This window comes from Staurois parvus, unplaced genomic scaffold (genome assembly GCF_062004578.1).
Source record: "Staurois parvus isolate SC_StPar_1 unplaced genomic scaffold, SC_StPar_1.0 ptg000926l, whole genome shotgun sequence".
Taxonomy (NCBI): Eukaryota; Metazoa; Chordata; class Amphibia; order Anura; family Ranidae; genus Staurois; species Staurois parvus.
In genome coordinates this window covers 391,189-405,340 of record NW_028318722.1, presented here as the reverse complement: position 1 = coordinate 405,340, position 14,152 = coordinate 391,189, and the positions used below count along the sequence as shown (strand labels likewise).

General features: G+C 46.2%; 1 protein-coding gene across 1 annotated transcript in view; it reads right to left on the bottom strand.

The window, feature by feature from the left end:
* Positions 1 to 13,264, bottom strand: part of LOC149442000 (uncharacterized) — a 31,368-nt gene extending 18,104 nt beyond the window's left edge. Inside the window, exons 1-2 of the mRNA XM_089656649.1 lie at positions 13,164 to 13,264; positions 749 to 853 (exon numbers count right to left, since the gene is read on the bottom strand). Of these exons, the coding sequence (XP_089512775.1) occupies positions 749 to 853; positions 13,164 to 13,230 (172 nt within the window). The 5' untranslated portion in view covers positions 13,231 to 13,264. The remainder of the gene's footprint in view (positions 1 to 748; positions 854 to 13,163) is intronic.
* Positions 13,265 to 14,152: the final 888 nt, after the last annotated feature.

Genomic DNA, 14,152 nt, shown 5'->3' with positions numbered 1-14,152 from the left:
GAGGACACAGCGGGCACTGGATCACCAGCACCGGATCCCAGGGCACCTTGGGATCTGGATCCCAGGGAGCGCGCACAGCTAGAAAAGGCGGGTGCTGTTTATGAACGGCAACCCGCCCCTGGAGTGCCACTGCCCTGCCGTTTATAAACAGCAGGTGGACGGCAAGTGGTTAATCCCACTGCCACTGATCTGGATCATGCGTGTGGTGAGGGTGTCCCCTCTACTGCTGCACCCAGGGCAGTTTCCACAACTGCCCACCCCTTGTCCAGGCCCTGAAGAGACATCTATAATTTGCTCTCTTTAGTTTTCATTTCAATCCAGTTTTCAGCAGTTAAAGAACCTGAAGATGGGTACACAAATTAGCAGACCCAGGAGAGTTGGAGGTTTTATAAATCCAGATAATTTGTGTTTTTCCAGCTTTGACTTGGCGCAGTATGACACCCCTGTACCAAGGATGGGAAAACTCTGTTGAAGAACTATCAAACATCAATGCCTGTAGGTCAGATAATTATTGAGCTACTAAATTGAACAGTTCCCAGATAGAAGTGTGTAACCACATGTGCGTGAGAGCTCACAAAGACCAGAGTTCCTCTAAGTCCCTCTTCTTGAGGAACCTGACAACATATACAGTGCTCCATAGCCTTATACATCTGCTGATATTATGTGTTGCATCTGACATATTCTACAAGAATGCTTAGGGAATGAGTGAACCAGCATCACGTAGAGAACACAAGAATGGAGGCTTCACCTTGTTGGGTCAGGTTCGATTTTGTGTTAGATTTTGTCTTCTTCTTTCCTTCTGACTTGTTCTTCACAGCTGCATATGTGGTCACGTCTTCGTTCTGTGCAAAGCCTGAAAGGATACAGAAGACGGGAACTAATTTCATATTTACAGATCATTCACTCATCTCCCCCCACCTAGAAACTAAACTACACGATGTCAGCAGCCATTAGGAGGTAACAAGTCTTATTTCATAGACTCACCTGCTCATTGGATTCTCAGCTGCAGCAGGAAGGATCCTCCAACCATAGTATATATTTATTACATGTAGCTCCATCCTCATCAGGCTGTTAGGTAAATTTAGTTTTTGGGCTCCTTCAAAAATCAAGGAAACAGAGATTGTTTGGCCTGGTCTGTTCAGGGTTTCACAGGCTGGGAATTTGATTGCTTCATTCTGCTTCTAGAAGATGCTTCTAGAGCTTAGGGAGGGAGAATTAAAAAAAACCCATCCTGAATATTGATCAGAGCCTAGCCAATGCCTGGGGAGGTATGCCCAAATGGTGGTTGGGAAGCTGATAAATTATTATTATACAGTATTTATATAGCGCCAAAGGGTTTGCTCAGCGCTGTACAATAGCAGGGGGGACAGAACATGAGACAAGACAGTAACAGTACATGAGGGGATCGAGGGCCCTGCTCTTTTGAGCTTACAATCTAGGAGGGAGGGGATAGTGGTACAGGAGGAGATGGCTGGGGGGGATGGAGTGGTGGTGTCAGAGCCTGGAATCGAACCTGGGCCTTCTGCAGTGAGAGACAGTGTTTCTTCTCACTGAGCCACCTGGAATGCTGGACAGCTCCCTTGACAATTTGTTGGATGATCCTGCCTTTGCCCTGTTTTGTCTTGAACCTTGAACTCCTTGCTCCTCCCATGAACTTCCTATAAAAGCCATGTCTCTGCACTTCCTGGTTGCCAGATTATTGTGCCTTACCAGCCAATATCCCGCTTACTGTTCCTGCTGCTGTCTTCATCTACGTTACCGACCTTTGGCTTGCTACTGACTACGATTCTGCCTCATCCTATCTACTACCATTGGTGACCGACCCTTGGCTTGTGACTGACTCCGCTTCTGTTTGATCCCTGAACTGTTTGATCCGCTTTTGGTTTCCAGCCTACGCGTTCACACGCAGCCAAATCCATCTCCACCATTAGGAGCTCTGGGGAAGACCGGTGGATGCTTAGACCCCGCACCTCAGGTGAGCCTGCGTCATTCCCAGGGTGGGCCACTGGTGTACCAATCCTGCTGGTTTCAGGTAAGCCTTACAACTGCTGTAGCAACTGGTCTCTGAACCTGACCCAGATCGTGACAGGTGGGAGGAGTAGAGGAGGTTAGTTGTTAGGTAAGATCGGGTGTTAGGTGAGGTTGGGGTAGGCTTCCCTGAAGAGGAGAGTTTTCAGGGTGCGCCTGAAGGTGAAAAGGGTAGGTGACAGTCTGATGGATTGGGGTAGGGAGTTCCAGAGGATGGGGGAAGTCCTGGAGAAGTCCTGCAATCGGGCATGGGAGGAGGAGACCAGGGAGCTAGAGAGTAGGAGGTCTTGTGAGGAGCGGAGGGCACGGGTAGGGTAGTATTTGGGTATCAGGTCAGTTATGTAGTTTGGGGCGGCGTTGTGAATGGCTTTGTAGGTTAGAGTTAGCAGTTTGAATTTGATGCGTTGGGCAATCGGGAGCCAGTGAAGGGATTGGCAGAGGGGGGGAGGCAGATGTGGAGAGGTTGGTGAGGTGGATGAGTCTAGCCACTGAGTTTAGGATCTACTGGAGTGGGGATAGCGTTCGTTTGGGTAGGCCAGTGAGAAGGGAATTGCAATTCCAGGCGTGAGGTGATGAGGGAGTGTACGAGTTGGGAGTGGGAGAGGGAGTGTAAATAGTCTGGAGCCCTGAAAAGATTGTCTTTCCACAGTAAAGGGAATTTCCAGCTTCAGGGGGCTATTTTCCTAGAGGCAGCCTATGGACTGGGTTGCAGTTCTGTAAGGTCTCAGTAGGTGCAGGGCTGGGACATGGAAGTGATTGCAGGACTTCATCAAGGTCTCTGGTCTGGAGAAGGACTGCCTCATTCACTGGATTGTGTCCGGAGGAGGCTGTAAAGTGGCAGCTATCTTGGAGACTTGTGAGTAAAGACCCTAAACTGATCCCTGTGACTGTGTAGTGTTCTGGAGATTGCACTGGGTACCAGCAGTTGTGCATTAGTGCAAAGCAACCAGATGCCCAAGAGACGTGCCCCATGGCCTTCAGCTGTGAGAGAATAGACTGTTCATTGTTCATGTTTGCTTGATAAGATCATCCTCTAAATTATGTTTGTTCTTTGTTTAGGAATATCCCATGCCCTAATCCCCCTCCTATTACAGGTTCTGCAAGCAATAAACTACACATAGACAACCCCTAGACTGTTTATTGGAGCCACAGTGCATGTTGCTTGGGTGACTGGTGTCCTCTGCACTGGGAAAGAACCAGATATTATCTGCTGCCCCCAGGGGGGTAGAGCTGCGTACGCATCATACTGTTTGTATTAAGTATATTTTACAATTTAAAATGACTCAAAATAATATTCAAGTGACTGTGGTGACCATGAATGCCGAGAGCTCTGGATCTGGTTGACCGGGTGATGGAGATTCACTGTGTGTTGTGACTCAAGAGAAGTGTTGTCCATGCGTCTGTTACCCTAACACTACAATGTCTATCTTTCCCAGCAACTATTCATTGTTCCTTTGCCTTAATGAGCTCTGCACTTGTTCTTCATTAATCAGATATACCCCTCAGCATCCCTATCTAGTGTCCCTTGCCTTGTTGACCTTGTATCCTCACTGCCTGCCTGGTTCATGGCCTTCCTCTGATTATACGCTATTGGCTGACTTGTTGCTTAGTCATGTTTTTTTCACCATTTCACCCACCCTCCCCCCCCCGGTGTCTGGAAGATCCTTCCTCACTCATTGGTGTCCTTGGCTCTGCTCAGCTATGACTATTTAAAAGTTCTACATCTTGAGAGTGTCAGACTTCATTACTGTTATAAGCTCTGAAGAAAGTTGGGCATTTTAAGGGTTCTGAGGGTTCTGCCCTCTCTATGCATTTCCAAGATTGAATGTGTTTGTTATAGCATAAAATTAATTCCTCCAATTGATTTTGGTCACCATCCCATATCATGAACATATCATCGATGTACCTGTGTATCAGTCTCGTGGGGGAAGGGTGCTGACTGGGCCACGAGCAAGACAATCAACAAAAGTTTAAAATTATGTGGTTTTGGATCCATATTATAAATGTAATGGTTCTGATGGGTAATTGAGGCTGAGTAATTACAGTCTTGGTGCAGAAATTTATAATGGAAAGAGATTAAATATTTGTAACTGAATTGAATGCACTTTACTATTACTATTTACTTTTGATGCTTTAGTGGATGAAATAATAAAACATATAAGAATGTTAACAGTTTGTCACTGTGATCATATGAGTAACTAAAACTCATGAAAAGTTTCCAGTATTGGGGAGTCAAACAAAAACAAGAAATATATCCTCACTATGTCTGGTGATATGAGGCAGCTCACACCAGGGTCCTGACATAGCTGATTGAGATACGCCTATCGGCAAAACACGTTCACGTCACACATCAGTGATGACACGTATGGCCACGATCCCATGGTAGATCCCAGCCTATGATGGAAGGCCAAGACTACGGCCTGTGGAAACAGTTAGCAGCTCTAATGAAGGACATAATGGCAATTACAACAGGCAGTGGCAGAGAAGACCCATGAGATGATATTTCAATCATCGGTTTGGCAGATATCACGGTAGGAAATACTCTTCTGACGAGAGGGTAAGCACAAGTACTATGGATGACACATAGTGAACCAGTGAGCAAGAAAGCCTTTTACATTCACCAAAAGACCATTCTTTATCCTGCTGGTATTCCGGGGCTGGAGGCTTGTGTTGAACTGCCTATACTTACTACCATATATATTGCCGCTGACGCTCTGTGTGGACGTATTATCTGTGCTGCTTTGCCTGTGTCATTAGCTGACTTTTAGTTTCCCAATATAAACCTGCTCTTGATAATCGTCTCCATGTGCACAAGACCATCTGATTGCCAGTCAGGCAACAAGGCATTGATGGCCTGTCCTTGAATGGGATTTGTAGAACTTCGTGTTAAGATTGGACAAGCCACGCTGTGGATCCATACTGCCAGTCTCCATACCGTTCAGTTCAGCTGCACTAATTACATCCACAGCCATACCGGGCTGCGTAATGACTTGTTATGACTCTCAACATCTTTACCCTCTATTATTATTATTATACAGTATTTATAAAGCACCAATAGTTGGCTCAGCGCTGTACATTACAAAGGGGGACAGAACATGTGACAGAACAATACCAATACAATGCAAAACATGAGGGGATTGAGGGCCCTGCTCCTTGGAGCTTACAATCTAGGAGGGAGGGGATGGTGGCACAGGAGGAGAAAGCTGTGGGGGATGGAGTGGTAGGAAGAGTGGAGGAGGTCGGCAAGTTAGCAGGGGGTGGGGTAGGCTTCCCTGAAGAGATGGGTTTTCAGGGTGCGCCTAAAGGAGAGGAGAGTAGGTGACAATCTGATGGGTTGGGGCAGGGAGTTCCAGAGGATGAGTGACACCCTGGAGAAGTCCTGGAGGCGGGCATGGGAGGAGGAGACCAGGGAACTAGAGAGAGAAGGAGGTCTTGTGAGGAGCGGAGTGTGCGTGCTGGGCGGTACTTGGATATTAGGTCAGTGATGTAGTTCGGGGCAGTATGGTGCCCATAAGGATCTGAGTGATAGCTAGATAGATGACTAGTGTTATAGTCGCTATTTGGACTCTTACACTTTCTGGTTTATGGCCATACTGTGACTTCTGATTTTACTATTTGGGGGACAAACAACGTTGTCTGGGGTGAGGTGATGGATATGTGAGTTTAGACTGTTGATCTTGATTTCTAATCATATTTATGTGATTGTGCATTCAATAAATGTCATAATTTTGTGATATACTGCACTAGTCCTTTAAATAACCGCTTTTTGGTGGACATTATGTCTACATATCCTCTTTATACAAGGCAGTATAACAAACCTATGCCAATGTATCCAAATTAAAAGAGTGCAGTGCCAGTAAAATAAAACCCCTTGCTAATGTCCTATTGGACGAAACATGTTTGAGAGGAGCTTTCAGTGCTGATGTTACTGCGCATTCCTGGGTCGGCAGCGGCTATACATGTGTTTTTATCCATTCCTTTTAATAAATGTTACACTGTTAAAGATGTGTCTGCTTCTGGTGAGCCTTATCTTGTCATAGCACGTTTCTACCAAGAAGTACCTGTGGATGCAACTATTGGGCAACTACGTCTACACACTGGGTTTTTGATATGACATTTGGGCACTTATGCTGTTGTAATGGCAGATATCAGTTCTGGTGAGTTTTGAATTCACAGGGAGGTGGTGGTGGACCTCTTTCTTTATATGAAGAAGAATCACATTTGGTGGAGGATTGAAATGTTCACATTTCTTTGCTTGAACTTTATGTTATGTGGACTGTTTTTTTTCATTTTATGTTTAAAAAAGATTTTTGCATAACTATTTTTTGGATCACATTCTTGTATATGTAAACTTATTTTACTGGCGCTGCACTCTTTTAATTTGTTTCCAGTATTGGTGTTTGGCCAGTCTGTGTTTAGGTACTCGGGTTTTGTTGTATTGATGCATCAGAGTATAATAGCTGAATAGGTAACCATGACCACAATGAGATATAGATCAACAAAGTGGGAGGATGATCATAGATGGGTCAAGGGACAGAAGTCAGGAGATCAGAACCAGACAAACAGAAATAAGGAGCAGCATGACTTCACAGTGGGCAGACAAGCTGCAGTGAATCAGGAAAGCATGGACACGCTGGATGGGTTAACTCAACTAAAATGAGGTATAGATGGACCAGGTAGAAGGATGATCATAGATGGGTCCGGGGACAGAATTCAGGAAGTCTGAACCAGACAAAAAGAGAAGTGAGGGGCACCATGACTTCACAGTGGTCAGGGCAAGCCGCAGTGATCCAGAAAACCAAGGACAAGCCGTAATGGCTAGATAAAAATTGATGATCAGTGGATAAACTGACAGCACCCCAGAAGCAGCAAACTAACTGCCAGCTCCAGAGGCTTTGTAGGGAGGGATAAAGTCTTCAATCCTGGGTCCTGATTTTGAGAACACCCAGCACTCTGATTGGGCAGTGCTTTTATTAGAGGCATGACTATGGTTCATGACTTCGCCATGGTGGACAGAGGAGGTCTCTGCCCGGGAGTCAGGAGGGCTCCACACAGGAGACAGATGGGGGGGCCAGTATAGCTGGGAGCTACATAGTGGGTACATTGAGTTTGTGAAAGAAGATTGGAGAAGACAAGGGCCTGGGTATTGAGGCCAGATCCGTGGTGCTGCAAGTGCAATCCAAGAGGCTGAAGAACATTTGTTTTTGTGGCAGAGACATGCTGAGAAACCCCTGCGAGGGAGACCACGTGTGCTGAACTGGAACTTTGTGTTAATAAAAGTGGGTCATTAAAGAAAACTGTAAGATCAAAGGAGAAGAAACACTCCAGTTCTGTGGACTGCACTCATAGTGAGGATTTTCAGTATTGAAGGCAGAGCCGTCTTAATAGCATCATGGGCCCCTGAGAAAATAATGCACTGGGGCCCCAACCAGGCTGCCCCAATTTACACACCTAATATCAAGAATGAAAGTATAAATGGTTGATAGATTTGAACATATACTTATTGGTACTTTTAATAAAAACTATTTTAAACAATAAGAAAATATGCCATAAATCAGAGACTAATCACAGCAAAAGGGCGCAGTACGGGGGGAGGCAGAAGAGCATAGTAGGAGGGGGGGAATCAGGACGGCACAGTACTGGGATCAGAGGGGCAAAGTACGGGGGGGGAGGGGGAAATCAGGACGGCACAGTACTGAGATCAGGCGGGCAAAGTATGGGGAGGAGGAAGAAGAGCACAGTACGAGGGGGGGAATCAGGAGGACACAACACTGGGATCAGAGGGGTGCAGTACAAGGGGGGGGGGGGGGGAATCAGGAGGGCACAATACTGAGATCAGGCGGGCAAACTATGGGGAGGAGGAAGAAGAGCACAGTGCGGGGGGGAATCAGGAGGGCACAATACTGGGATCAGGTGGGCAAAGTATGGGGAGGAGGAAGAAGAGCATAGTACGAGAGGGGGAATCAAGATGGTACAGTACTGGGATCAGAGGGATGCAGTATAAAGGGGGAATCAAGAGGGCACAATACTAGGATCAGGGGGGCAAAGTACGGGGAGGAGGAAGAAGAGCATAGTGCGGGGGGGAATCAGGAGGGCACAATACTGGGATCAGGGGGGCACAGTACGGGGAGGATGCAGAAGAGCCCAGTACGAGGGGGGGAATCAGGAGGGCACAATACTGGGATCAGGGGGGCACAGTACGGGGAGGATGCAGAAAAGCACAGTACGAGGGGGGGAATCAGGAGGCCACAATACTGAGATCAGGGGCACGGTACGGGGAGGAGGCGGAAGAGCACAGTACAAGGGGGGAATCAGGAGGCTACAATGCTGGGATCAGGGGGGCACAGTACGGGGAGGAGGCGGAAGAGCACAGTACAAGGGGGGAATCAGGAGGCTACAATACTGGGATCAGGGGGGCACAGTACAGGGAGGATGCAGAAGAGGAAAGTATGAGGGGGGGGGGGGAATCAGGAGGGCACAATACTAAGATCAGGGGGGCACAGTAGGGGGAGGATGCAGAAGAGCACAGTACGAAGGGGGAATCAGGAGGGCATAATACTGGGATTAGGGGGGCACAGTACGGGGAGGAGGAAGAAGAGCACAGTACGAGGGGGGGAATCAGGAGGGCACAATACTGAGATCAGGGGGGCACAGTACAGGGAGGAGGTAGAAGAGCACAGAATTGAATTGCTAGTTCAATTTTGTTCTCAGCTCCTTTACCCATTTCTCTAAGAGCGGAGGAGGATCAGATCCCTCCATATCAATAAGGATCTTATAGATCCTGGAGATAACATGTTTTTGAACTGTATTTAAACTTAACATTTTTTTCAAATGGATACACATCCTCCAGCATCCTAAGTGGTTGTGGGAGAACTGCAACAAAATGTTCTAGTTGATAGTATCGCCATTAATATAATGTGAAAAATATTTTTTTCCTTTTAAATCTTGAAAAGTGTGTAATTTCCCTTTTTCTACTATACCCTTTAAACTTGTATTTCTGTCTTTAATCCATTTCCCCAAAATATTATCTTTCCTGGTGGAAAATACTCCGTTCCCACCAGAGGTATTAATATTGAGTTATATTTCCAACCCATTTGCCTGTGCAATGCATCCCATACTCTTAATACTTTCCGTGTCAAAGTGCTATTGTCTCCATCTAATATACGAAACCTATGTGCAGGAGCGGACTGACAACTCATGGGGCCCCCGGGCAATAGGGGATCATGGGGCTCTTGTGTCCTCGCCCACACTCAAACCACACCCAAAAAAGCCTATGAAAGGTAGCAGGGGCATCTCATGGGGCCCCCAACTGACCCCGGGCCCTCGGGCAGTGCCCGAGTACCCAAATGGTCAGTCCGCCCCTGCTTATGTGGTATCCAAATAATCTTCTCTAATTGTGCCTTACATAAAATACCTTCCATGTTTACCCAACATTTCCCTTGTGAATTATGTGTCCAATCTACAATTTGTGATAATGTCACCGAGTGATAGTATTTTCTATAATTAGGCAGGTTTAACCCCCCTTTCCCCTTTTTATTACACAAGACCTCGTATTTAATTCTTGGTTTCTTATTTGCCCATATAAACCTGAGTATCATTTTTTTATTATCCCAAAGAAAGACCTTGGTGTATGCCCTTGGAACGTGTGAAACTTATACAAGATTTTTGGTACTATAACCATCTTTACCAAATTTATACAACCTATCCAGGAGGCCCTTCCCCTTGAACGTCTCCCCAACTCATCCTTTATTTCATTTATTAGTGGGATATAATTTGCCTGGTATAGGTTCTTTATTGATGTTAAATTTATTCCCAAATGACTTAATTCCCTTTCCCTCCATGAGAATGGGAATTCTTTTTGTAGGACCTGCTTCTCTACCTTTGAAAGGTTAATATTCAAGATCTCCAACTTTGAGGGGTTTATTTTCAGATTTGATAACTCTCCATATTGGCAGGGACATATTTACCACAAGGCATTTGCCTAGGGCAGTGGTGGGCAACCTTTTTTTTTCAACTGAGCCAAATCTCGCCAAAACCACGATTGAAATTTATTTTGAGAGCCACATTTTTAAAACTGAAAATACATAGGATGGTACACTGTTTTTAGTTTCAATAAGTTTTTATAGTAATTCATCCCCCCTATAGTAATTCATCCCCCATATAGTAATTCATCCCTCACAGTACTATTCCCCCCCCAAGTAGTAAGCCAAGTCCCCCCTGTGTCAATTCACTTACCTTTGCTCCGCGCGTTCCTCTCGCCGTGTTCCCGCGCCGTTCCGGTCTTCAGGGCGGACTGTGAGAGGAGCCTAGCTCCTCTCACGTTCGTCACGCTGTCCCGCCTACACACATCCTGACAGCCAATCACTGGCTATCAGGATGTGAGTGGCAGCGAGACTGGCCAATCATTGCATTTGAGCGCGCTGCCCTGGCTGTTTTTTTTTTTTTTTGGATCACACTGCAGAGTCCCTGCCGCCCGAGAGGAGGGAGGGGAGCGGGCGCCCGGCACACAAGAGCCACATTAAAGCGTGTAAAGAGCCGCATGTGGCTCGCGAGCCACGGCTTGCCGACCACTGGCCTAGGGCAACATCTTTTTAGGGGGGCATTACTGCCCCCCCGGAAGAAGGGGCAAATCCAGCATGGGGACCAGGAGGGATCTGAGAGAGGCTGTGGGCTGATTGATGGTGTATGCAGAGCCTGATAGTCCTTCCTGGAGATAGCCAGAACTGTGGAGGTGAGTATCTTTCTCTCTGTTGCCGGGGGGTGTGTGTGTTAGTGGAAGGCTCTCTGGTGTTGGTCAGTTTCATGCTGTCTCCGTGGGGGAGGCGCGTTCTGGTGTTGGTCGGTGTCAGGCTCTCTCCGCAGGGTGGCCATGTTCTGGTGTTGGTTGGTGTCAGGCTCTCTCTGTGCACCGGGGGGGGGTTGGTAGTGCAGTCTGGTGTTGATTGGTGTCAGGCTCCCTCCATGGGGGGGAAAGGGGAGTGAGGTCTGGTGTTGGCCAGTGTCAGGCTCTCTCCGTGGGGGGTAAGGTGGGTGCATTCTGGTGTTGGTCGGTGTCAGGATCTCTCCGTGGGGGGTGCATTCTGGTGTTGGTCGGTGTCAGGCTCTCTCCGCATAGGGCAGCACAAAATCTAAATACACCGCTGCATATTGGTTTAGCAGTCTCGCTAAATTTGGTAGCGATAATCTGGGGTTCTCCATATAGAGCAGATCATCTGCATGAGCTGCTACTTTATGTTCCACTTCACCTATCTTAATTTCTGTTACATCTACACTCTTGCCATCGCTAGTAAGGGTTCCAGAGATATTACAAACCGCAAAGGAGAGAGTGGACATCCCTGTCTTGTATGTTGGGCCCTCAGGCCACCCTCATGAAGTCTGTTTCTGATTGTTTGGTCAGAGACATTCACACCAGTGGCCTGCTGGAGGTCATTTTGTAGGGCTCTGGCAGGGCTCATCCTGTTCCTCCATGCACAAAGGAGCAGATACCGGTCCTGCTGATGGGTTAAGGACCTTCTACAGCCCTGTCCAGCCCTCCTAGAGGAACTGCCTGTCCCCTGGAATCTCCTCCATGCTCTTGAGACTGTGCTGGGAGACTCAACGTCTGGCAATGGCAGGTATTGATGTGCCATCCTGGAGGAGTTGGACTGCCTGTGCAACCTCTGTAGGGTCCAGGTATGGCCTCATGCTACCAGTAGTGACACTGACCCGAGCCAAATGCAAAACGAGTGAAAAACAGTCAGAAAATATGAGCAGGGAAAAATGTCAGTGGCCTCCACCTGTAAAATCATTCCTGTTTTGGGGGTCATCTCATTGTTGCCCATCTAGTGTACCTGTTATTCCTTTCATTAACACAAAAGCAGCTGAAACTGATGAACACAGTTCTGTATCTAAGACATAATGTATCTATATATAATGTGCTGTATCTAAGATATCATGTATCTATATATAATGTGCTGTATCTAAGATATCATGTATCTATATATAATGTGCTGTATCTAAGATATCATGTATCTATATATAATGTGCTGTATCTAAGATATCCTGTATCTATATATACTGTATTGTATCTATATATAATGTGCTGTATCTAAGATATCATGTATCTATATATACTGTATTGTATCTATATATAATGTGCTGTATCTAAGATATCCTGTATCTATATATAATGTGCTGTATCTAAGATATCCTGTATCTATATATAATGTGCTGTATCTAAGATTTCATGTATCTATATATAATGTGCTGTATCTAAGATATAATGTATCTATATATCATTTGCTGTGTCCTACATATCATGTATCTATATATAATGTATTGTATCTACATATCATGTATCTATATATAATGTACTGTGTCCTACATATCATGTATCTATATATAATGTACTGTGTCCTACATATCATGTATCTAAGATATCATGTATGTAATATACAATGTCTATGTATCTGAAACTTTTCTCATCAACAAAGGGAAAGAAAACAAACTGTTGAAGATAATAAGTAAATCTGAAGCTGGAAGAGAAATGATGACGATGTGTGATCTCAGTTATTACCATTTACAGAACGCTGGTCTATACACCCCAGATCATTTGTTAAGGTGTCAGGAATTTTGAAAGGAAGCAGATAACTGACAAGAGAACACAATCTCACTCTACCAACAAACCCCATTGTATTCACTCCCAAAGGTCCCATGGACATCAGGACACCTTCCTGAATGACAGCTCAGACAGTATTTATTGCAGACTGTAGATACTTCCATCCTGGCTGATGGACATTTGGCTTGATATCATTGTCTGATCTATTGTCTTATATACATCAGATGGTGAACCAAATGTTAATTTCTGATCTTTTTCATCTACTATGGAGCTCTTTCCTCATAATGTTGGAGGTCATATAGACCACATGGTACTTCCTACTGGAAATTGTCTGCTGATCACCGATGAACTGATCAATATCTGTGTAGGTGATCAATTAATTGACACAGAATAGAATTAAAAGCAGCTCAGATGTCTCACCTTCCTGCCCTGACACCGAACTCAGTTCTCCTTCCTATGTGGAGTGGTCAGGGTTCTGTAGTCCAGGAAAGTTCTGGTAGATAGAACCCCCTCCCCCCTTCCCCAATATCCTTCTTACCTGATGAGATTCGGGAGTTGTGTTTATTGGTGAAGGTCATCTCAGAGTAGGTGATGGTGTCCCCCATGTTTGCTGTGTGTGATCAGCTCTGGTCTCTGCTGAGAAGTGAGACTGTAGAGGGGAAGTGACCCTAGTATAAGGAAGTGATGGGTGAGCTCTGTACAATGCTGGGTGTCCCAGTGATGGGGCCTCCCTGTGATGGGGTCTGCCAGTGATGGAGCCTCCCTGTGATGGGGTCTGCCATTGATGGGGCCTTCCCGTGATGGGGTCTGCCATTGATGGGGCCTCCCAGTAATGGGGCCTGTGCTAGTCTCAACTCTGACCCCCTGCCACATCTACAGATCACACTCCTCCATTCTGTGCCAGTCTCAGGTAGTATCATCTTTTACTCCATCTACAATAACAATGGAAGCAGGACATTGCTCATTTTAATTAGCAAAAGTGTTTATTAGGACATGTGTATGCTCTGTGTGCCCACCATCTGTGCCTACTCTCTGTGTTCACTCCTGTGCCAAGCTATGTGCATGCTATTCTATTCCTGCTCTCTGCCGATACTCTGTGCTCAAATCCCAATACTAGTCCAGGCATTTATCTATCAGGTGCTAAAGGGGTGTAACCACATCTTACCACTAGAAATTGTGTGATCTCACTGTGCCCTCTCTATGTCCTTATCATTGTGTCCACTAACCGTGTCCTCTCTATGTCCTTATCATTGTGCCCGCTCACTGTGCCCGCTCTATGTCCTTATCATTGTGCCCGCTCACTGTGCCCGCTCTGTGTGCTTATCATTGTGCCCGCTCACTGTGCCCGCTCTGTGTGCTTATTGTGCCCGCTCACTGTGCCCGCTCTGTGTGCTTATCATTGTGCCCGCTCACTGTGCCCGCTCTGTGTGCTTATCATTGTGCCCGCTCACTGTGCCCGCTCTGTGTGCTTATCATTGTGCCCACTAACCGTGCCCTCTATGTGTGCTTATCATTGTGCCCGCTCAC